General features: G+C 41.2%; 3 protein-coding genes across 8 annotated transcripts; 2 read left to right on the top strand and 1 right to left on the bottom strand.

Moving 5' to 3' along the window:
- Positions 1-1,353: 1,353 nt before the first annotated feature.
- ube2r2 (ubiquitin-conjugating enzyme E2R 2) lies at positions 1,354-10,373 on the top strand. Of its 2 annotated transcripts, none has more exons than XM_086168038.1 (6): positions 1,354-2,119; positions 2,501-2,690; positions 6,681-6,767; positions 6,950-7,047; positions 7,657-7,791; positions 9,489-10,373. In XM_086168038.1, exons 1-6 carry the CDS (start codon positions 2,055-2,057, stop codon positions 9,772-9,774), a joined length of 861 nt encoding a protein of 286 aa, XP_086024164.1. In that variant the 5' UTR covers positions 1,354-2,054; the 3' UTR covers positions 9,775-10,373. The 2 variants fall into 2 exon arrangements, with proteins under 2 accessions (XP_086024164.1, XP_086024165.1); XM_086168039.1 differs by having other exon boundaries at positions 2,496-2,690.
- A 4,815-nt stretch (positions 10,374-15,188) lies between these two features.
- nudt2 (nudix (nucleoside diphosphate linked moiety X)-type motif 2) lies at positions 15,189-25,073 on the bottom strand. Of its 3 annotated transcripts, none has more exons than XM_086168044.1 (4): positions 24,933-25,073; positions 22,745-22,972; positions 16,692-16,827; positions 15,189-16,609 (listed from the first exon to the last, which is right to left on the bottom strand). In XM_086168044.1, exons 3-4 carry the CDS (start codon positions 16,816-16,818, stop codon positions 16,287-16,289), a joined length of 450 nt encoding a protein of 149 aa, XP_086024170.1. In that variant the 5' UTR covers positions 16,819-16,827; positions 22,745-22,972; positions 24,933-25,073; the 3' UTR covers positions 15,189-16,286. The 3 variants fall into 3 exon arrangements, with proteins under 3 accessions (XP_086024170.1, XP_086024172.1, XP_086024171.1); XM_086168046.1 differs by having other exon boundaries at positions 22,745-22,906; positions 24,933-25,060; XM_086168045.1 differs by lacking the exons at positions 22,745-22,972; positions 24,933-25,073 and adding an exon at positions 17,406-17,562.
- On the top strand, positions 18,600-21,597 carry rfesd (Rieske (Fe-S) domain containing). 3 transcript variants are annotated; one of them, XM_086168041.1, is made up of 5 exons: positions 18,652-18,672; positions 19,382-19,455; positions 19,698-19,855; positions 20,286-20,320; positions 20,568-21,597. In XM_086168041.1, coding segments are annotated over exons 2-5 (504 nt in total). In that variant the 5' UTR covers positions 18,652-18,672; positions 19,382-19,453; the 3' UTR covers positions 20,877-21,597. The 3 variants fall into 3 exon arrangements, with proteins under 3 accessions (XP_086024168.1, XP_086024167.1, XP_086024166.1); XM_086168042.1 differs by lacking the exon at positions 19,382-19,455 and having other exon boundaries at positions 18,600-18,672; XM_086168040.1 differs by lacking the exons at positions 18,652-18,672; positions 19,382-19,455 and adding an exon at positions 19,469-19,614.
- Positions 25,074-25,178: the final 105 nt, after the last annotated feature.

The following is a 25,178-nucleotide window of genomic DNA, read 5'->3' as shown; positions in this document are numbered from 1 at the left end:
GTTGATCCGCAGCCGAAAGAAGAATAATCATTACCAAGAAAATATAAAAATTTGCTTTATGATCCCATGGTGGGGAAATTCAACTGTCATAGCAGCATTACAGGGTAGAAAAGTAATAATAGCAAGCACATGCAAATAAGGAATATAGACACAAAAGGACAGAGACTATGTACAGTACATACAAAGAAATTAAAAATGAATGAAAATAAATAGAAATAAAAGAAATTCCTTGTGCAGTGAAATTGTTAGAAATTACAGGTGAACAGCGGGAGTTGTGAAAGTTAAATGATAATGAGCAAGATGTCCCAAGGAATGTATAGATATAATATAAATACAAATATTGCACGGCTGAGGGTGGTGGGAAGAGTACCCGGTTATGATACAAGAGATCGTTCCTGCCTGATGCCATCAGACTCTTCAACACATCTGCCTCTTCATTAACACTAATCCACCAATCTGGTCCACTGCATATTTTATTCTTGTATACGTGTATTTATATATTTATTTGTGTTTTTTGGATTCAAATTTTTCTTACCTTATTGTTGTCTGGCATACCCAGCTGCTATGATGATTTAATTTCCCCCAGGAGATAATTAAAATGATCTACATATCTATGTATCTATGTATCTATTTATCTCGAATCAAAAAAAGTCTAAGTCAATTTTATTGTCAGTACTGCCATATGTTCACACATACAGAGCATTGAAATAGCATCACTACGACTTACGGAGCAAAAGTACAAAACATTGTTAACAATTTGTCACAGAGAACAACGAACAACGAAAAAATTTATGCTGAAGCAGGAATTGAAGGGTTTTTAGGGTTGAAGGGTTTTTAATTGTTTTTAAAGTGACAGGAGTGCTAAGGTGCAGTTGCAAAAAAGTGATAGCGGTATGAAAGTGCAGTTGCATCAACAGTTTTACAGTGCATGGTTCATGTAAGTGTATCTATTGATCCATCTATGTATCTATCTAGCAATGAAGATAGTGGGGTTGTGCAAAACATATTTTTGCGATGCCTTAAGCAGGTAGTATTATCATTATTATTCATATATTGATATTATTATTATCATTAGTAATAATGTTGATAATAATTAATAATAATCATTAATTCAAGGCACCTTGCTTAAAATTCTAGTACACCATGCAGGCATATACAAGTACACAAATTCAGATTTAAAAGGAACAATGAGAGTGACAAAGTGGTAAAAGTACAAAAAAAAGGTAATTATTAACATTAGTAGTAGTAATAGCAGCAGCATTATTTTGTTCTGAATAGATGACAGAGTACAAGTACAAGCTAGTCAAGAAACTGCAGTGTCCCCGGGGTGTTATAACAGAATAATAAACCCAAAAATACACATTAATATTGATTATAAACATAGAATGAGCACAAAAAATACACAAATACTAAATTCCGCTTCCTTTAGCGGATCGAACGTCGGGCGCGCGCACGCACGTACGTCCGGCGGCGGTGCGTCAGTTACGTACTGCAGACACGCGCAATGATAGCCGGAAGCATCGATGGGAGGAAAATAAAAATCGATCAAAATCACAGTTAATTCGCACGTTTAAACCCGCTCACTTTCTACCCTTTCCGCGAGGCGTAGATTCGAATTCGTCCGCCTTTCGACTCGGCCGCAGCTCCGCCAGACGAAACGGGGAGCGGACAAAAAAAAAACACTCCCGATCCAGGCGAAGTTGTTCCGCGAGGGGGCTTTAGCTGACGTGTGGAGAAGTTGAGACAACCAGGGGAGCAGATAAACAAACACAAACAAGCAAAGATCAGCTGAGCGCCCGTTCGACTCGGAGCCGACGGCACGGAGAGATGTCAGGAAGACCGGGTTTTCGCGTCTGAACTCCCCCCCCCTCACTACCACCCCCGAGAATGACCCACTGGAGACGCTGACTTTGACCGATACGAGCTCCATGTAAACTGTCAACACTGGCACACAAAGAATTCCGGGGCAACACAACACGAGGATCAGCCCGTGGCAACAGCGGGGGGAAGCCACTGCTCCTGTCAAGAAAGAGCCAGGCTAACATGGACAACAAATGAGTTTACCCCACATCTGTAACGACACCAACACACATTACAGTTACGTTACAAGGAGACTGAGGTAAAACACTTTTTTTTTTTTCCATTTTCCTTCAACTTTGCTTCTCCTCCTCCCAGTAAAGTGTTGGTCAAACACCCAAATGATTAAGCTAGCTCGGCAGGCCACATCATACCGTGCGGGGTTTTGAGTTTCTCACGCAGCCGGGCTCATATCTGCGCGGGATTCGCCGTTTCTGTTGTCAATAGCGTTGTTTTAGAAAGACAGCTGTCAGTGCAAACAGTGAGTAGATTGTTGCTTCGAAGCCTCTTCACAGAAACATCAAAATGTGGCATGTCAGAAAGAGCAGGGAGCGAGACAGTGCCAACAAACTCATCATGTTTCTGTCCACCCCGCCATGTTTCCCCTCTGACCTTTTGCTGATCTGTGGCCACTAAAGGACAGAAGTGGGATTATCATGGCCCACCAGGCGACCCCGAGCTCCCAGAAGGCCCTGATGATGGAGCTGAAGTCTCTGCAGGAACAGCCAGTGGAGGGTTTCCGCATCACTTTGGTGGAGGAGTCGGATCTGTACAACTGGGAAGTGGCCATCTTTGGGCCCCCCAACACCCTGTATGAGGGCGGCTATTTTAAGGTAGGACAAGAAGTGCATTTACTATCGGCCGACAACAACATGCAGAAGCTCGTGAGAAAGCAGGGCAGTCGCAGCTGTGGTGCTTCATTCAATGACATCAACTATGCATATTATCATTGACCGCATTTAGTGTTAATAATTGAACAAAGGGTCGGGTCCTATTAATGTGTTGTATGACAGTCTACAGTATTTTCAGCTGGAACTCAGGTCGCTGGAGCATACTTTGTGGAGACGTGCGCAACTGAGGAGAAGTTGGAACCCTTTTCTTTTTGCATCGTGAGCGCGATGACGTGAAAGACTAAGAATGGTCACGAGTCGTGTGTGTAGAATGCAGGTTGTATAATCTATAACTGAATTAGGTGAAGCCATTGAAGTGCTGCATCTATTTAATGGTTAGAATTGGTGTTTGAATTATTGTGACCGGGCTAACAGCAGCTTGAGCATAAAGTGTTTTTTTACAATTTAAAAGAAATGTTTAGCGCCGTTGTTCCACCGTTGTGTTGCTGTTCGTGTGCTCTGCACACAGGGTCAAAACCTCTTGGCCAGCCGGAGCCTCGTTGTGGAGTTTGCATGTTCACCGGGTGCCTGTTCGGGTCTCCAGACCGTACGTTAACAAGAGTATGTGAACTGTCTATCCGTGTGAACGCGCGAGTGAATGGTTGTACATCTCTTTATGTTCTGTAATCCGTGTGGGACCCATCTAGGGTGCCGCACGCTTCTCCACCCACCCACAACACTGAAAGCAGGAAAGGGGGTGTTGAATGCGGACGGATGGAATGCAGTTATTTGTAGGGCATGTCATGCAACATAAATAGTAACTGTGATAGGCTTAGAATGATGACAAATTTAAGACAGAATCTCAGGAAATGATTGCTGGACTATAAACACAAATCCAGACCACAGGGCGGTGGACGCTCAGTCACCACAAATCAACCTCGTTGGACACAAAGGGTTTATGGACTGGCCGATTAGACAACATTCTGACGGCATCATTAACACCAAACGGGGGGAGTCTTTCGGGAGAACTCTGTTCTTTCTTCGAGTACACTCCTAAGTGAGTTGTAAAAGCAAAATAGCTTTCGTGGCAAGATGCCCCAACAATTCTCTGGTGCTGTTTGTGTCTGGTTTGGCTTTAATATGTCACAATTTTTTTTGTGCATGTTCAGTTTCTTTCCTACTGGAAAGCTGCTAATGAACCGACTGTAACTGCTCAAAGCAAAGAGTCAATCGACGGGTTGTTTGGCTCTTTAAAACTGCAGTTCAGTGGTATCCTATCTCACTTGAAGGTTTTGAACTCTCACAATGTTTATGCTTTATAACTGTCAGTCTTCTCTCCTTCTCTATCAACTCCTTACCCTGCCACTCCCCTTGCTGTAGGATGGTTGTGCCTCGGATGGATATTTATAGCCATGAGACTGATATAAATGTCACCTTAGTCCAGACAGAGTCAAAGAGAAGGGCACTATGACGCTCATCTTCACATAAACTTCTAGAATGTGTTGCACGGTCAGGGCTTGTAGACTTGTTGAAGACAGTACTTGCCAAAATAATATTGGTGGTAAAAGTCTTGTTTTTAGCCTGACACTATGAAGGAAAATGTAGTCAATTATGGATGATTTCTCAGAATGTCTCAGAATTACAATTTTTTTTCCATAAAATGTCAAAGTCTGTGCAAAGTATTTCACACACTATCTGTGTAGACTTCCATTACAGATTAAGATAAATAAATAAGTAGAATTAAATATGGAAAAAAACAGACTTTTTACAAATTATTACTTTGCCAAAAAATTCCAACATTAAGAGGATGCACAACAGGTAGAGAGAAGACTGACAGAAATAACCATAAATGTGGACTTTGGAAAAAACACTATCACTGCCCAATTTGTTCAGGGTTGTGGAACGTTAGATACCCACTGTTGCACATCCTGGGCTGAATTGATACATTTATTAGTAAATGAGAATTTCCTGGTGCATAGAGATTATCCTCGTCTGCTTCACTACAGTTTTGCTACCAAGACCGAAGCGGTCGTATCTTAAATGTTGCCTTGCCCGCACCGATATCTCATTTTATCAGCAACCCATTGAGTATGCTATCAAAGAGTGTTGAATACATCCACTATAAATGCAATATCAGTGACTGATTAATGGGAGATGGTTGAATTTAGCTGACAGTGTACAGTCTATCAACAGTCTATCTATATCTAGAGTTAAAAATGCCAATGTGTCTTTATAGTCATTTAATATACGCTCACTATAAAATATCCTGGATTATTCTCCATAAAAATTTTGGAGCGTCATCCTTGTGTCTGCTGCTAATTACCTGTGTCCCTCTGTGTGTGTGTGTCTGTTTTTGGTTGTTGCACTGCTCCTAAAATTAGGTTATCAACACCAAAATTCATGTCTGTGTGTTATGACATCTGCATGGCAGAGCTCCCAATGCCCTAGTACAGCAGAAATAAGTTGTGTGTCTGTAGTGATAACTGAGGGTGGCGTTGCACACACACCCAAGCCTACTCCGTCTCCTTTCACCCAGATAATTGCACAATGTTTTGATTAGAAACCACAGAAACACAGGTCAAAGAACCTAGTTGTATTGTTTATTTTCTATTATCGGTCAAATAGATCTCAGCTGAGGTTATAGCTCTAGTGCTTCAGGAAAGAGTTTGTAGAAGCTAGTATCTTTCTGCTTGCCAGTCAGCACACACAGAAAAATGTATTTCATTGCTTCACAGTAATTGCAGTACTTTGTAACAAATTCCACTGGTGACTCCGACTATTTGTTTTGTCGCGTTGCTAACTTGAGACCCCTGGACTGCAATCTGCGGCAGGAAAAACGGAAATCGGCTCAAAGATGTTCTGTTTTTGTAGCCGTCATGTCTACATAGCTTAAAGACACTCAGGCCAGCTCTCAGCTCCACCTACAGTCCTCGAGTCTGATAAGCACTTTATGTCTTCTTCCAAAGTAAACTCTTGTCTAAAATAAATCCCAAGCAGTTATAATGGTAGAGTGTGTGAGAGGGGTTTGGGACTGAAACTCCATTTAATCTGTCTTTCACTTTACACTGAAAGGTCCTTCGGATCCTTGAAATCATCGGTTTGACCTTACGCCCTCTAGCAAATGTCGGATCTTCATCAAATTGCAGACAAACATCCCTGAAAACAGTTTCTCCCCTCAGAGCCGTGCACTGAACACAAGGGCAATACAGAAATTCAGGTTCTCTTTCATCCAAAAATAAATGAATAATCTCCGGTCCCCATGCCAGCAACATACTTTGTTTATTAAACTTTAAATCTCCCCAACTCTACAAGGAAGACTACATCATTTACTGCTTGCTTGATTTGCATTACCAGATTGTTTATATAAATAGCAAACTAAATGTTTGTGGGGTTCTTGTAGTGTTAATCACTACCATGGACATTTACGTGTAAGCAGAATTTTAATTTGTCGCATCAGAGTTATTATCAACACATGGTACTATGTAATATACTTATCTCTGTATGACAATAATATTCCAAGTAAACTAATAAAAATTATTGATATGAAAGTGTTTGTATCATTGCCAACATTAAATATATTTGACCTCCCCATAAAGACGCAAACCTGATCAAGGCATTAATCAGACGGGTTGGAAATAACCACCAGAAAAAAAACGACGTAAATTACCGTTTTATGTTTGTGATAAACCGGCCAAGTCACCCCGTCATCACTTGCTAATGGCGCAGCACCTGTTCAAGAAAGAGAGAGCGATTTTCTGCTCAGTTAAACTGCGTTTACCAAAAGAAACCAGCAGTTTAATGACGTGTGACTAGTTTTGCTTGGAACAAAGGCATGAAGTAAAACCTGGGGTTAACATACCTGGCAATGAAACTGTCCAATCTCTTTGTTTTAACAGTGTACTATATGGAGAGAGCCCATTTGAAGATATGCCCATTTAAAATAAAAAAAAAGATATAAAAATGTTAACACTGGGGACTGTTTGTTTTTTTTAGGCTCATATCAAATTCCCAGTTGACTATCCCTATTCACCACCAACCTTTCGCTTCCTTACCAAGATGTGGCACCCCAACATCTACGAGGTAATTGAGTTTATCATCTATCTGTCATGGATTTGTTATTTGGCTGTATTTTCATAAAGGTGAATGTGGTTTATTTTCGATTAAAGTAGTTAATCACACCTTTCATGACACGTTTGTTCTTCATGGTGAAGGTGAGAAGACGGTATCGGTTTGTTTAACCTGCTGCTGTGGTTTCCTTCCAGAATGGTGACGTTTGCATCTCCATCCTGCACCCCCCAGTTGACGACCCTCAGAGTGGAGAGCTGCCCTCTGAAAGGTGGAACCCTACCCAGAACGTCAGGTAATTTGGCAACTGCACACACTTCCTTCCAGCCGGACTGAATTGCATCGCTTTGCCACAAAACAGTCTCGTCGTTTGAGGAAGGAACTGCAATAACCTTTACCCTACAACGACAGAGCATGAAACCAGCTAAAAGCCAGCTTAGAGATCAGACGAACACAACGGAAACATCGTCATGAGATTTACATGCTGAATAGATTAAGATTTAGCCAAACTATATTTTTCAAAATGGAAATTCAAATGAGCCCCATTTCTTCCAGCAGTTCCTCCTCCACGAGGCATATAAAGAGGACGGTGCTGCAGGGTAACTTAAAACTCCTAAACATGTAGCATTTCAGCAAAGTGTGTGTCGTCTGGGTCTGGCGGTAAAGTGCTGAGTGTGGAGTGTGTAACTCAGCCACAAGGGCAAAGAGGTGATGCAACAGCCCCGGCTAGTCTGGGATATAGTCTGTATTCTGTATTTTTATATAATATATATATATTACTTTTACAAGCTACACCTACATTCATCATTATTACAAGACATCTGGGTCATTCACCTGTGTGTATGTGTTTGTGTGTGTGCTTCTACCCGTGCGTGCTCATATGTGCATGCGGTTCTCTCCTCAGGACTATCTTGCTCAGTGTCATCTCGCTGCTCAATGAGCCCAACACCTTCTCACCAGCGAATGTGGATGCTTCTGTCATGTTTCGTAAATGGAGAGACAGCAAAGGCAAGGACAAGGAGTATGCAGAGATTATCAGGTAACACAACATGCACAGTTGAGCCACATTGTGCACCGATACAGTCGGTTCTAACGTGTCCAGAGACTGAATATTGATTGTAGGATTGCCTGTATATTGTATTAAAATATAGGTTAACTTGTGTTTTTGTCTACGAAGGACCCCTTTCTGTCTTGTTCAAAAGGCACAATGTTGGTGAGAGTAAGTTGCGATCAACTCAAATAGCAAATCATCTGCAACAAAACTAGGACCCTCAGTCTAGATCGGAAAGGAGCTCTCAACGGGAAACCACTCTGGTTGCACCTTTTTGGAAAAAATACAGTCTATTATTTTAGACTGCAAGACATAATTAGATGTCAAATTTGCTGGCTGGTCAAGCTAACTCATCAGGTGCCTGCTAGACTGAAATTTGAAAATGTTTCTGTTTGCCAAAGTCAATTCATTTAGACATAACAAGCCTTACAAATGTCTCACCCTTAATTTGCTGTAAAAATGATAACAGTCGCTGAAGGCTTCCAGTGAACCGGAGCATTGCACAGGCGGGGAAAAAAAAACAACATAAAACATTATGGAGAAAAAATCAAAAACCAAACCAAGTCAAGTGATATTGAAGATACTATATAGTCAGAAGACTCTGGGTTGAGAGGTCAGGCAGGGGCATGGTATTCTGCAGAATGATTGCACTTATGGTAAGTAGTTGGGCCAGGGGCCAGAGTAAAGGAACGTGCACAGGTAGAGGACAGACATACAAAAGAAGGAGATGTAAATCTCGCAGGAACAACCAACAAAGGGACAAAGTAGATAAATTTGAACCGTGACAGCTGTTATATCGAGCATGATTTTACAAAACTTTCGGTTCAACGACGTTATGAATCTGTGTGCATGAAGGCTCTTCTAGCCGAACACAATGTCACATAACGAATGGCTGGTTATGTTTACAGGAACGGTCTGGACATTTTGGAGGATGTAATGAGGAGACATGAGTTCGAAGGAATAATAGACTCCTCTTAACCGTGTTCCCTCCAAATTGGTGCTGATTTTTGTAAATTGAGTTCATTTGAAATTCTTGGAATCTTGGTTTTGGCATGGAAACCTTTGGCTTTGTTAGAAAGGTAAATGTTTTTCTCCAAAGTACAAATGAATCAACAAGTTCAACACCCTGCTCATTTTCTTGTAACTCTTCATGTATTTAATATTGATTTGATGAACAAATTGCCAACACGCACTATTTCCTGGGTGGAACACGGCGTGCTCTTTTTATTCACTTCACTGCAATTTCTACTGCTTTTCTATTCTGTTAATAATAAAACTGTCTGCTGTTGTTCTCATAGCAAACAAAAAAAAAGAAAAATTCGGTGTACCGAACTGACCTGCTTTTACAAAGCAATTTATTCCTGGTATAATCGCAGCAAACAGGTAAACTCGAAAGCACACAAACCAGGGCATCAAATGACTGTCTGCTATTTAGGTGGTTTATCTGTGGGATATCTCATTTTTGCTGCTCTCTTTCTGGTTCCACACAGAAAGCAGAACTAATTGTCAGTCTGGTAAAAGTGATGGGACATCATTTAGGGAACGGGAGTTGTAATCGAATCTTTCTGATTTCTTAAAAAGACATCCACAAAAAGAAAGCCTGGAAACCAATAAAAGTATACGGGTTACAGAGATAGAACATTTCAACTGCAAATACAATTTTTTTTTTCCTGTTTCCTTCACAGGAAACAGGTCATGTCAACGGCTGCGGAAGCGGAGCGGGATGGTGTGAAGGTTCCTACCACGTTGGCAGAATACTGCGTCCAGACCAGGGTTCCGTCTCAGGACAGCAGTTCAGACCTTCTCTATGACGACCTCTACGATGACGACATGGAAGAGGAGGATGAAGAGGACGACGAGAGCGAAATGGAGTCCATAGGCGAAGCCGGGGGGATCGGCTCTGTGGAGGATGGTGGCTCATCCACCAGACGTTATGACAACCAGGATGACTCTGGTAACGAAGACTCATGATGATCTGGATGATAACTGCTCCCTACCAACTTCCCCCGACATCCTCCTTTTTATTCGTCATGTTACAATTTTCTGTGCGTGTGTGTACGTGTGTGTGTGTGTGTGTGTGTGTGTGCGTGTGTGTGTGTGTGTGTGTATACGTGCACATACAGTGGGGTCAGAGGTTTACTGCCAGAAATGTTTCATCATTTATTGAAGGAGAATTCATCTCTCAGTCCTAAGTTTGCTGGCACTGAATTCACTGGAAGTCAGATGTTTATGTTTCTACCGTTTTGCCTTAATTACAGCTTGCACTCTTTCAAGCAACAAATGTTTTGCACAGGTTATTTAAGCAGCGTTTGTGAGCACCCTTGTGAGCATAGATTTATATTTCACGTTTAAAATTGTCCCGTTGGAGCGGCTAAGAATCCGTCCCCCCTCCGTATTGCTTTGGTGTCAGTTGGTGATCTAAAGCCATGCGACGTTATCGAACCGCGCATTCGTGACATGCGAGTTACCGTCTGCGGCCGTGAAATGAAATGGTGGAGTGCATGTACTCGCAGAGCAAAGTGAAGGCAGGTGCCAAATCAACAAAACTCTGAACGGAAAAAAAGAAGAAACCAAATGAGTCACACACTGCAGGGCTCCAATTTTCACTAACTGACTCAGCCAACTGCCCTTCGTCAGACAAAATAGAAAATGAAAGATGCCAGCTTATGTACACAAATTATGTGGTCACGGTGAGACATGCTGACGCTAAAAATGAGAGATAATTTCTTCAACTTTAGTAATTATCATCAGTCGTGTACCTTATTGTGTTTAGGGGTTGTGGCCTCTCACTGACTATTTTTCTTAAGTCTGATACCACAGGATGATCAGACCTGTGCGTAAGTGTGCATGCATATGTGTGTGTGTGTGTGACTAGGTCCAGATATAATGTCCCATCAAATGGCACTCTGCTGACTCCTTTTACAAAACTCTCGGCTCCAAACTCTTAACTAATGTCTCCCACCTTCTTTAGTTTTCTCCCAGACGGCCTTCCACCGCAAACATTCTCTGCTCAAAGGGTCCTCTCTCATGTTGCAGGCCTCGGGCTATATGGGGAGATACAAAGAGAGATACTGTACAAATCCTGCTGTCATGGGTAACAAGGTTGCACAAGCCCCAGAAGGGGTCCCCCCCCGCCCCCCTCCAGTTAGCTACCATTCCCTGCTGTCATAACGTCTTTTCTAGTCAGCTAATCCGTCCCCCCTCCCCGCTGGATGCATCCAGACAGAATTATTGCAAACACAGGACGTGATCTCATTATCCCCTATGTTTGCGGAAGGTCACACCGGCTGTCGAGTCGAGGCAATCTCGCGTCCTCGCTGATTGCAGGCAGACGTTATTTGGGACACGCCATCAGGTGTGTGTTGTGGCATCATCACCCTGAAAGAGGGATGGTGTGAACAGTGTGCTAAGACACGAGGGAAAGATTACCTATATGTTGATCGACTCGTATCACATAGGACCCAAATAGCTGTGTGCGCACACACACACACACACACACACACATACACACACTCACACAACGCTGTTATAATTACGTGTGTACATAAATGCTCACAAGCTGGCATGCAAACTGACACATGATGTAACGTCCAATGCTGAGCAATTTGCTAAAAGCAACTCGGCTTTTTGGAGCAATGAAACGACAAAAAATGGAGCCACATAATTTTTGTTTTTCCTCTTGTGTCCTGCAACCACAAACTTAATTTTTTCCATTTATAAACCCCGTTTTTTTCCGGAAACAAAAGAGACAGGGTTTCGGTACCGTTCTGTCACTGTAGACCCATTATCCCTCGGGCAGCACAGCCCGAGTCCATTCATCAAGAGATTAAGGGCCTCTCCCACCTTTTCTGTGACAATGTGCCGCTACAGTGAAATGATCCGTAGACAGTTAGTGTCGTCAGCTGCAGTTTCAAATATAAATATTAAGCTTCGCTTTTAAGAACACCAGGGCAGTATTTTGTTGACATTTTCCAAATGTCAATAAATTAGAAAAAACAGAACAATGGACTTGTTGCAACTCCACTCTTGGACTGTGATTTATCATTGAAATATTCTATTATTAATAGCTGTTATTAAAGGCCGATTCATTGTTACAACAGGGTGTGAAAAGCTCAAGGGTGTGAGCTGTCACACACACTTACTGGAGCCCAGCTGCACGCTTCGCCGGTCATTAAAGAAGTCGTAGGTTTCCCATTTTTCAAATTTCGTTTTGGCTGCAGGACCAGGACCACTTCAGCAGTCTAGGAAACGAAAAAATGTGCAAAATGTTTTTTTTTGATTAATAAAAGGCTTTCAGGCAACGGCAATATTAATTGAGTCACATGTTTAATTATTCATGAAACATCTATTATTAACACTACACTACTAGTGGTTATTTGAGTGTCAGTGTAGGAGAAACACTAATAGATTGTTTTTACATTTCAATCATACTAGAAACAGGACAACTCTCACATTTCGCAATCCTTAAAATACCTTTCGTTACTATCGAAAATCGTGCTATTTACACATCAACAAGCAAATATTTGATAAATGATGAAAAAACATTTTAATGGTTGTATCTTTAACTCCACTGTTACCGGTCGGCGAGCGCTGGCTGGTCCGTGTCCGATTGTATGGGTTTTGTGTTCAACATTTATTCTATTTACCGTTTTCTTTCCTTGTTGCTGTTTATTCTGACATTTGTTTCAGTTGACATTCTGTCCTCCCCGATGTGTCTGTGGGAGGATGCAATTGTCTGGCCAACGGACAGTCAGCTGTGTGGCACACGAACCAGGCAAAAGATGATGGACGCCTGGCCCCGTGGAGAGCCCGTCTCCCCATGACATTCACTGCACGTTGGTTTGAATGTGATGCAATAGGCCCATCTTCAGTTGTGCCCCTCGAAAATGCTCCCTCGAAGCAAACTCGCTGGACTTGGGGCAAAGACGTCGCCTCTTACACCTCTCTCTGCCTCTTAAACCTCAGGGCCTCAATAGACTTTCGCTGAGAGAAAAATACCAGGAGAGAAAAAAAAAAACGATCACGTAACACTGCTCCTCACGTCCATCTTGTCTTTTCATTTCTATCACTGGTGTCGTAAAAGGGCAGGGTGAGAAGACAGTCTGGAATCCACCACCAGCGTGTTTACGCGTGACAAGGCTTGCTGTCGGTCCCATTTTAGACCTTTTAGTTTGGTAATGAAAAAAAAAAAAAAAAAAAAGTTAAATATGAAATGATGACTCTCTTCTCCAGTGCTCGCATTGTCATGAAAGATGTGAAAATGTCACATTTTTGTTTCATGACTACCAACGTACGCTTAAATGCAATATAGTTGAACTTGGATATTGTTGATGTGCGACGGCACACACACAGTACTGGACAAAAATCAGCATGCAGATCAGCTGCTCAGCTGGACATTTGCGGTGGAATGAATTAAGACGCTTGTGCGTGTGTGTGTGTGTGTGTGTGCGTGTGTGTGAGAGGTGCATTCAATCACATTTACTGTTCATCAGACTGCAATGTTGGGGCTTTCTTATTTGTCTCTGTGGAATTGGGGCAGATGTCTGTCACTAGGGCGAGTTTGCTCCAGTGACCGCTTGAACTTTGCTGAGAAGACACGGAGCTCTCGTAGTGTTTCAGAAAAGCCTGAACTCACTGATCCAAAAATACCCTCAAAGTATTAAGCTTTTGAACACATTGTGCAGCATAAATGTCACTGATATTACCTGTACGGCATTAAGGAAATGATGAAATCACATGTTTGAGCTGTGTTTTACGGTTGTGTTTATGACTGTTCTCCACAACCAAGCACAAGGCAAATCCCTCACCGAGGAAATCCAAGTATCGTGCGACGTCCATCCATTTTCAAGACCACGGAGCGATGGATGCCAAGATGTCTGAATCAACTGTTTAAGAGACGCTTGTTTGGATTTCATTGTAAAAACCAAAGGAGTGAAAAATTAACTTGGAAACCTGCAGAGACTGGAGCCCACATGTGAAACCCATTGATGCACAGGATCTTTCAAGGATTCAACAGAAAGTGGATACATTCTGCACTTTTCTGCCCCCCCACACCCCTTTTTCCACTCATTTCCACATTATAGAGAAGTTATGTAACAGAAATTAGAGTGTGTGTGTGTGTTGTATCAAAAGCTATTACCATGCCATCAGCTGCTTAGCTTGGTTTAGCTTAGCTCATGTAACCATAGCTTAGTTAAGCACAAAGATTTGAAAATTCTGAAAACCGATTGTTGGGTTACATCCTAAACTTATCAAAACTCAATAGGCTCTAATTATTAGATTGACATGATTTATTGTGATTTTCAAAAATGTTACAATCGAAATGAGTTTTTTTTTCAAAGGTGGCCTCCATGAGAAGTAAAAGAATAGTAAGTAGTTATCATGTTTGTCTTGAAAGTACACCATGTGTTAATTGGTGAAACATTATTTTACCCTCTTCCCAACTTGCTAAGCTTCTTTACTCAGTTTCTAGGAGCTTGAGGGATGAACTAACAATCATGATCACGCAGGCGTCCAGTGACTTAATGAATCTAAGTATGTAAATTCAAGGTCAAAGACTTTTGACTGAGGTAGTCACTGGTTTGAGCTAAGCTAAGCTAACCGGCTCCTGGCTGTAACATCACATGAGAACGTAATCAAGATATCGGTCTCTTGGCAGGAAAACAAACAAGCACATTTCTCATAATGTTTAGTTTTCTTTAAAATGGCGCTGTTTCCATTACATAGCAAATTGAGGATGTAGCGTGGCTTACACAATGGCTCTTCAGTGTTCTTTGGACTTAAACCTGTTTGTGTTCAATTTCTTTTTACATGTCATTTTCATTCTTTGGGGGAGGTGCAAAAAAACATACGGGGCCTAATTGAGTCGTTCGACAAATATTTCTTATGACGAAAAACAACCCAAGATATGACCGTTTAAAAAGGACTAAAGTCTGAGACGTTAAGATGTTATTCCCTCAAAAATTAGGTTCATATAATCTGTGTGTGTGTGTGTGTGTGTCAATATGTGTGTGTGAATAAGCGTGTTTTTTTTTCAAAGTGTGAGGCAGCACAGTGAGGTCCTGTGGATGTCACATGTTCACACTCAATGAACTGACTTGTGTGTGTCCATAACTACATTTCAACACGTCCACATCTATCAGTATAATGCTGTAGTTGTTGGTTTCCACTTGTTTTTTTTTTTTGTCTTCATTATTTTTGTGTTTGTGAGGATGCAAATGACACACATAAAGATTCTATTGTTAAAAAAAAAAACACATTGTTGGGACTTGTTTGTAATATAGCTTTAAAATCTGTCGCTAAGCCCGCATCGTTTAAGAAGTGACCAGGGACATCGGTTTTGTGGACGAACATTAAGATGACACACAAGCTGAGGCGTAAAATGATTGTGGTTGAATTGGAAAATCCAAATAAAACAAGATTTAATTCAAGCCTCCTATTTACCATATTTTTTTCATTCATCGCCGGTCTCTACAACAAGCTACACCATACTGTATAAGATGTATTGGCTAAGATGTTTGGAAAAACACTTGATGCGAGAATAGTCATGCAGTTGCTTCTAAAACTTAAACCTTACTAGCCAAAAAATGAATTTATGAATTATGTGATTCAAGGCGACAACAGCAAATGGAGGTGGCAATCCATGTATTCTTTGGGTCACTGGTCTTCTCTCCTTCCCTCCCTTCCTGCACATTACTGTTTTATAAAATGCATTGTCACCTCACAAACTGCACCCCGAGTTCTTACTGCAGAGCTGGTTCACCAAGGCAGGAATTCCCATGGGTCATGATAAAATGATGTTGGGGCTTTTTAAGGACTTCTAGATGCCATATAGAATTTTTAAGTCATGACATATTTGTCGGCATAAGTTTACAACAGATATAAAATAATAAAATACAAATAAAAATGAGTGTTATTTGAAACTGAAATAAGGCTATTTGCACATATGTGTGTATACATGGGGTTTAACTACATGTCTGTGTAGTGGTGGGTTGTCAGGAGTGTCAGACATCTAAATTTTGGGGGTCAGAACCTGAAACAGACCCTTAATATGAGGCGTGACCTAAGAATTTTCACCCATGTTGCGGAAATGCTATCACAGGTTGGAAAACCCAATTATTTTTGCTGCCACCCTGTGGCAGAATCTGTTGCCTGCGGTTTGTGTTCATCCAAACAAAAAGTCGCTCAAGCGCAAAAACCTGAGCAAGTTATTTATTTCATTAATATTTGAACAATTAACTGTGTGTAATGTACCTTAACTGCACAATAATTCTGATTTTAGTTTCTCCCTGCATTTCTTAATGAACAGTTCACTGTGGAGAGAAAATCACCCAACGATAGCCCAACAATATTTAATGCCGAGAGACTCACTAAAATTGTGAATGACATGAACAAGTTAATTCACATTCAAACCGATCTTGATCTTGGAGTCCAACATGGCAGATGGCCCTTTTCAATCACCCTGTAATTCGAATTTTCCCGTGTCAATGCTTATCCTGTCCTGCTTCTAAGTGTCTGTGTGCTGCTCTCAGCGTGTCCTGGAGGTCTTTGTACTGGGCAAGAGCACACGCGTCCTCCAGCTGGGCCCAACGGTAGTTCTGATGCTCCTCGGACAAAGTCACCGCTGTCCCGGGATCCCTCAACTCAGCCAGCCAATAAAGCACGTCTTTAGGTCTGCCTCGCACCTCGTAATGCAGCTCCTGAACGAAGTCCTCAATGACTCGCAGTTGCTCGGCCCCCAGCCCTGCCTCCTCCTTGGTCTCTCTCAGAGCTGTAGTGAGGTCATCCTCGCCCGGGTCCACATGACCTGAAGGTAAACAAACAAGTTTAAAATGGCATTTTCGAGTTGGAACATAAGAAAAATGATACATAAGTGTTTGGGTTTTTACCTTTAGGAGGGGTCCAGTGGTGCTCCCCATAAGAGGTTTGCAAGAGGAGGTACTCGATGTTATCTTTTGGAGGAGCACAGCTGACAATACGGCGAAATATTATGAAGCCACAGGCACGCAGCGCCATCTTCTTTAACTTTATTTTAAATGAGAAAAAAAGGTATGAGTCACAAGAAGTCACATTTTCATAGACCATATGAAAACAGGGATATGATTTTAGGATGATAAGATAGAAAGCATTTTGTGAAGTAGTGACATTTGGGAGGTATAGTGGTCTTATTTTTCTCCTACAAAGATCTCTAAGCATGATGACTTGAAACTTTCTGACATTAACATCATTAAATACAGATTCAATCTGAGCATTATTTGTTTTTATTCATACAAGGCATATTAGCCTCAGGTATAGCATTTATCAATGTGAAACAGTCCTGACAAAGTACTGGTTTTAAATCACCAGCCAGTCGAGCAAAATTAGAAAAAATAATGCAAGTGCATTGCTCGATTGGTAAAATGATACAAATATATAAAAAAGGACACTAAAATCTCCCTCTGAATAATTGGCGAAAGCCAATAGTCCTCCAGGACATTAGCTGCTAAATACAGTAGCAAGTTGCTGTTAGCCGCTGTATAAAAAAAAAAAAATCGACTTGTCTGTTTACACGAATAAAACAATAACAGCCTGGGTTGAATGGATAGAAATGTTGTTAAACTTACGGCTTAATGTGATTTAAAAGATTTGACAGGGTGTAGTTGGTTTCTCAGTAGCAGGGAGGAAAACACACACTGTGCAGCGAGAAATTGGGTCCGGGCGGAAACACACGGGACAGACCGTAAATAGTTCCGCTTTCTAAAACGATCCGCATGCAATGATCTTTCTTAAAATCAAAAGTTAAATCATAGGCCACGTATTAAGCTCATTTACATCACTAAAAATATTCTTATGAAACTGTAACCCTTCTTCACTACAATTGGCTTTTAGTAAAAAGTTTTTTTTTTATCAGAAAGACAATCGTGGTCTGTTCACATCATGACAGTCTTGTGAAAACCAAAATAATCGCACAAACCAAGATGAGAAAAATTGAATCGTTTCAGCTTTGTGATCTAACATTTTCAAGCTCATCCAAAAATAAGTACACAGCTTTCACAGCGTAACAATTTTCTCAGTCTACAAGGAAACTAATTAGCCTTCGCATTCAACATCCACATAACTGTATTTACAATAAAAGAGACAAATGTTCTTGAACACGAATCGCAATATTTTGCTCAGAAATCCTGTGACATGAAATGATGTTGAACATAGAAAAAAAACAAGTAGTACAAGAACATAACAGTTGCAACTTTGTACATTTCCTCTCCAACATGCTATGGGACCCTTTGGTAGATGGAAACAATTATTCTCCTAGCTACTACCATCCTATTTGGGTGTAAAAATATAATAACACAATATTATATTAGTAATAGAATCTGCATATCAGATTAACGTTGACGTATTTATTATTTTATTATTATTATTATTATTATTTGCTGTTGTTGTTGTTGTTGTTGTTGTTGTTGTTGCTGTTGTTGTTGTTGTTGTTATCATTATTATTATCAGTAGTATTCACTTTTGCCACTACAGTTAATTTCGATGGAAAATGGAAATGGTAAAGAAAGGTGGGGGCGGAGTAAAACATCTTACTACTTTCTCCTATTGCAACTGCAGATAATGTTTTTAAAAGATGCTCAAAATAATTTGGACAGCGCTGACATAAAAGTGATTATTTAACATAATTATAAGGTATCAATATGACACAAATGCATTTTTTTTATAAAGTGATACAGTTGTGCATGACAGAGATAAGAAATGTACCCAAAGTAGATAAGGGGCAACTGCAGACAGTCTGTGACCGAAGATAATAACACGGCCTCCTTCCGGGAAACCCAGTTGTCAGCAATACATTTGTTCACCTTGGTGCAGAGGAAGCTGCCGCTGGAGTACGAGGTAATGAGTAAAATATAAATGTGTGATTGATGGCTGATTTCCTAATTTTAGCGAGACAGATTATTTATATTAAAATTAGGAAGCCTATAGAAACTAAGAATGTGTGGCACCAGAGAGAGAGAGAGAGAGAGAGAGGATGCATTAATATTCCTTTGGATAATTTTGTACAAATTAGTCTAGGGGTCCAAAGGAAACTGCAGTTTTCCTAATATATATCCTGATCTTGCAGTTTTAAAAGCTCTTTCCTTTATATTATATAGCTATCCGTGGTTTAGCCAGAGGCTTGAAGACATTTGACTTTTACTGCTACTACTGTGCTTACTCAGCCTGCACCGAAGCGCTCATTATTCCACTATGCTATACATGAATCACAATGGAGGTCAGGTCCTCCTGCATCGTGCTGTCACAGAAATTACACACGTATCCGATCTTTGACTGGAATGATGAGAGCCTACTGGACTGTATGTTTTATGTTGTTTTCTTTCAGCCCGCTTGTGTCTTCATGTAGGTCACATACAGTGTAGATAGATACTCGACTGATCTGCTATTCTTGACACGGGAAAATAGCAGTTAAAAACACCACTGAAGGATTAATGTTGACTAATGATGTTATTCAAGAGTGGCGATGATGAGACACGTATTAGGAATTCCTGAACCGATGTGTGTGTGTGTTTGTGTGTGTGTGTGTGTGTGTGTGTTTGTGTAACAGAGCAGATCAGTGCCAAGGCATGTCTTTGCCTGGATTCTCAAGCCTGAGTGTTCTGGAGGTGTGGTGGATTTAATGTAAGATGACAGCTTTGATGGCATGCCAACACAGTAATCCTCGTGACAAAACCAAAAAGCCACACTCATATGCGCGGTAAAGATTTGGCCTGAAGTTGTCATCCGGAAACGCGACACGGTCACACTGGCTGGATAACGTTTTACACCTGATCGTATGAGGTGCTGATACAAGGGAAAGTAATTTTATATGACAAATGATAAAATGTGACATTTATGCCTTTGCTATTAAAATAATTACACAGGGCCATGGAGGCGCAGGGGCAGCCCGAGGGCCCTCACTTTGTGGGTAGAAAAGAAGAACTAATGGAAGCAAAGCGCACCTTCAGATCATTAGCGGGTCGAGATATTCTGATTATCTACCACCTGGGAGAATTCTACGCGATGGACTTCTACTGCTATCGTGAGTACATAATTGCATAACGCTTTTGCGTACGGATATAAAAGGACCAAGCTTTCCCAAAGCCACATTGATTTTTGCAAGAGAAACAGAATTGTATTATAATCAGGGATTATAAATCCAAATGTTTCCAAGCAGAGTACTCTAGTTTGTACCATATTTACAGAGCTTTTTTTTTTTTTTTCTCGGTGCGTAATATCACACTGGAAACCTTTAAAAACATTTACGCTAAATTGCCTATAAACGATAGACATATCACTTAAGGGCTAATCTATGTTCAAGTACTTCCTATAATTGGAGCTGCTCTTATGTTTTGAGAATACAATCCTACAATTTTATGGGACATTTCAGTATACAGTTTAACCCGTTTTGAGTTTGTGAGGAGGTTTATACGCTCATCTTGCAATAACTTGATCCTCTAACCCGCCGTCAGATGCTGCTGGATCCCTGCAGAATGGAGACATCGAGGTGAGGTTTGCTGTTTTTCTGACCAAAAGAAAGAACCCAAACTGCGAGTTGGGTCATATACTTTCCCGTTCGTTATTGCATTATAGAAAATATGGACCAGAACCTAAAACGGTGAGGGATACACAGATCGATATTGAGTAAGCTTATATTATGTAATGTTATGCTGATAATATTAGCCACGGGGATTAAATGTCCTAAACGTCCGGCATTTCTTCCACATGAGCTTGTTTGTTTGCTTCCCTCACAGGACTGCGGTGGCAAACTGTGCATAATTTGTCCCAAGCACAAGTATAAGATATCTCTGGCTGAAGGCGAGGGCTTGTACAAGGCCAGGGACCCCACGTCAGAATCGCCTGTTCCCAGATGGTATTCAAAAGGCGCAAAGCAGCGAATCCACACGGTGACGGAGAATAACGGGGACATTTACGTCGAGCTCTCGAAGATGCCCGGCTGGTTGGAGTCCGACTTCTTCCAGGGAGAGAAGGGCCAAGAGCAGAGGGACAAAATTGAGAAAGCGGAAAAAGAAAAAGAAAAGAAAAAACAAAAATCCTCCTAGAGGACGACCGCGGCATCAAAATCATCCCCTGTGAGTGATTATAAGAGGCTAATCCAATGTGACTGAATAATCACGCACACCTCTACCTCAAGTGATCAGTTGGATTTAAAACAATCTAATTTATAATTATGTATGTCGCTGCATCTTGCTGTATAGCAGTGTATACGGGACTGGCTCAGAAAATTAGAATATTGTGATAAAGTTCTTTATCTTCTGTAATGCAATCAAGAAAACAAAAATTACTTTTTCATGATATTCTAATATTTTGAGATAGGATTTTTGAGTTTCCTTAAGATGTAAGCCATAATCAGCAAAATTAAAATAATAAAAGGCTTGCAATATTTCAGTTGATTTGTAATGAATCCAGAATGTATGACATTTTTGTTTTTCTAATTGCATTACAGAAGATAAAGAACTTTATCACAATATTCTAATTTTCTGAGACAGTCCTGTACGCTTGTTTGCCGCTTAGATATAACACGTATAACAACTCCAAAAAAATCCATGAGTTCAGTCTGCTTGAGAAAGCTGTTATATTACACTTATTTAAGAGGGTGCAAGTTTTTTATTGGCAGGTGTGTGTGCTTTGTAGGTTTTTATATTCACCAAATAAAAGTCAAATAAAATAAACGTGTCTGATCACTGATCACATTCAAGTCCAGTCTTTGTATCCCCGTCCATTTATTTCCGATTTATGTATTATGCATGTAGCTGCTGAATCAATAGGTCAAAAAAAAAAAGGAAGACTTTTACCGATCACTGGTATTCTAAAATGGAAAATCATTGATTTTGAATCACACTACAAATAAGGGCAAGTTTTTGTAATGTTCACATTTGTTCACTTTGTTGAGCAAGCGTGAGTGCAAGGTCAAGGGCTGCATAGGTTAAAGCATCTGAGAGTACGCGCCGACATATTTTCTTGTTGGCTGACAAATCATTTTTACACTTCCTGGATGGGAGCGCCAAAACACCCGAAAGGGTGTATCTACAGTCAGTCATCTTGCAACCCTCTAGATACAATAAATTACTTAGTAATATGAAGGGTTATTGGATTGACACCCCAGTCCTCCGGAGGTTTGAGAGAATAAACTTTGGCTTTACTTATATATGACGCCCACTGGCAAGGCAGCTTTCGCAAATGAGGCATTTTAAAGCTGTTTGAGTGGCAATAAGGTCAAAAATGGTGTGATAAACAGAGGCCACTTATGGAGCAATTTCATCCGTTGGTATTCTCCGCTTACCCCCCTCATGGGGCCCAGCTGCAAGCTCTGTTCACACACACAGGTCGGGCTGATGTGAGCAGACACAACCACGTTATTGTGCTTTAAAGGGGCAGTTTGAGCATTTCACCTTCATTTAGTTGGGAAAAAAAAATCACAAGACAGAGCACAAACACAGGACGTCAGAAATAAACCATAGCAGATGGGATATCTTGTCAAACCCTTTGCCCATGAGTAACTTTATCAACTAGAACAACCATGAATAATCCTGTCAAGCTTTAGTAAGTGTCCTTGGAATACTGACAGTATACAAATATACCACACATTAATAGTAACGCATCTGATGAGTGAACGTCAATGCAATTTTTTTGGGTGGTCGATCACATAGGCCCGTTTTACATTCGCACGGGGGCTCAAAGAAATGCATACTGACAGAGAAAACAATCATTTACTATAAAAACACAGGAGTATATCAATGTGAAAAATAATAAAAGCATTTATTTTGCAAAAAAAAAAAGGCTTCATGAAACACCTAAAGAGATAAAAATGACCTTAAAAATTACAAAAAAAATTAAATGAAATAAAAAGCGGATAAATAAGTAAAATTGGTGTGTCTCAGAAAATGATTAGAAAATAACTGAATCTTACAGGAGCGGCACGGTGGCGCAGGGGGTTATCGTTTCCGCCTCACAGCAAGAGGGTTGGTTTCTGACATGGACGTCTTTCTGCGTGGAATCTCCATGTTCTCCTCCTGTCTGTGTGGGTTTCCTCCAGGTTCTGGGTGTTTCCTCCCACAGTTCAAAAACATGCCTAAATTGACCAAACGTGTGAATGAAAGGTTGTACGTCTCGGTCCAGAGTGAACACCGCCCCACCTCTGCAGTGCAAAAATAGCAGTACAAATAATGAAGTGAGAATATATCTGTTTTTCTAATCAAAAGCGGTACACATGGAGGGGTCACACACAGTTGTTCAAATTAGATGAAACGCCCCAAAAAATTCATTAAAATCGTTTTCATTCATTTAATATCCAATTTCATTTTTCATGATGCCCCAACCCTAAAAGCTGAAATGGGGCTCTGGACTGCTCCTGTGGTCAACTGCTTTAATACTGAAATTGAATTTTAAAGGGGTAGTCCATAACATACATGGGTAAACCTTGTGGCAAGTAAATCCCCATCTTTTCTCATTTTTCTCGACCCTCGTTTCTCGTTAACATTTTCTCCGTAGGCTATGCAAGAATTACATTTTAGGAAGCCCGGCCCAAAAAATTAAAATAAGCCTTTCCCATTTAGCTCTCTCCTGCAGGCTATATCACCAACAGGGAGATAAAGTCGTACAAACGCTGCACGTTTACAACACAATGGCTACGGGGTATGATGACGTGAACATGAAAGATGCAGCTGCCCGACAGCAGAAACACGCCAGGCTGGAGGAAGCCAGCCTGGCGTGTGTGACACTTTACATTCCCTCAAGAAAGGAAGAGGGCAACAGCGGGTGTGTGTGGAGTGGGAGAAAGCTTGGGAAATATTACACACACATTAAAATTTAAAATTTGATTACATAGCCAGATTAAGAATTCTAGACAAGGACCTTTGCGTGCAGGTGGTCATTTGCACTAGGTCAAATGGCGGGCTGCTCGGTCAAAAAAAGTCGTCTGCCTGGGGAAACCGCTTGGCAGGTTTTGTATACATATTACACAGCATGGAAACAGCCCATTTCACAGGGCATTTAAATTAGAGACATAAATAGTCCCTGCTGGATTTACAGTTTGCATTATTCATCGCGGTTGTGAGTGAAACAAGATGCTGATTAAATCGGCGAGGGTCAAGCTATTCTTGGATTTGTTTGTGGTTCTGCAGGAGGGCCTTTGTAATAATTTCAACAGTGAAAAACAAGTTTCTGAATATTTAGGAACAAAATGTTCCTAATGGTGTGTCTGGAGTTAGACATTCGAGTTACGTATTACAACTTCCCATATAAAACAACCACTGCACCACATCACTTTTACGATTTTAGCTGTAATTAACAAGGGAGCCAATTCTTTTCATTTTGCTTGCTGACACTTCATTATGTGTGCAGGATTTAAGCGCGTGCGCACGCGCGCGGTTCCGCGCCAAGAGAATGGAAGTTGCTGGCGCACGCGAGCTGTGCATCGCAGCCAATGGGCTCTCGACCTCATTGGATGAAATATAAACAAATAATAAAATTAAAAAAATAAATGAAGAAAAAAAAACAATGAACTACAACGAAAGCGGACGTCGTTGTCGTTCACAATAAATAAATTAAAAATAAATAAATAAATAAATAAATAAATGTTTTCCCGCCGCGCGCGAGTCCACACTGATAATGGAAGTTGCTGGCGCCCGCGAGCTGTGCATCGCAACCAATGGGCTCTCGACCTCTCTAAATCAAATTAAAAAATAAATAAATAAATGGAAAAAAAAACACACGATAAAAACAGACACGGTTTATAAACATATGCCTCACAATAAATAAATAAAATAAATAAATAAATAAAAATAATCCGTTGTTTTCCTTCCCGTCGAAGATTCGGCATTAGCGTGTTTATGTCCGCGTGCGTGATGCTGAGTCAGGCGCGAGCACCCGGGGGTTCAGCCGCGTTCCATCCCTCTCTCTTTCTCTCTCTCTCTCTCTCTCTCTCTTTCTTTCTCTCTCTCTCTGTCTCTCTCTCTCTCCTTCTCCCCTTCCACCCTTCCACCCCCCCGGGTAAGACTTTGTTTGATCCGCCGACGTCATTCATGTGTTTCGGCCGCGGCGGTGCGAGGCTGCCCGCTCCTCTCGACTCCTCCGCGCCGTCAGTAGTGTTTTCCTACCTGCCGACAACTTGTTAGTCCGCAGCGCAGCGGCCGCTCATGGGCGCCGCCGCCGCCGCCGCCGCCGCCTGCCGCTCCGCTGCCGGACGCGCCTCTGCGGGTCGGGACGGTGTCGAGCTCCGTTTTTATGAATGAATAACGAGACGACGACGAAGAGGAGGGGGTTGTGGTGGTGGTGGTGGTGGTTGGTGGCGGGGAGGAGGGAGGTTGAAATGCGAGTCACTGCGAAACTCCCCGGCAGCGGAA

The sequence above is a fragment of the Fistularia commersonii genome, chromosome 21 (genome assembly GCF_037954325.1).
Source record: "Fistularia commersonii isolate RoL2024-O1a breed Wild chromosome 21, RoL_Fcom_v1.0, whole genome shotgun sequence".
In the NCBI taxonomy this organism is placed as follows: Eukaryota; Metazoa; Chordata; class Actinopteri; order Syngnathiformes; family Fistulariidae; genus Fistularia; species Fistularia commersonii.
The sequence above is the reverse complement of the archived record's forward strand: the minus strand, read 5'-3'. Positions and strand labels throughout refer to the sequence as shown.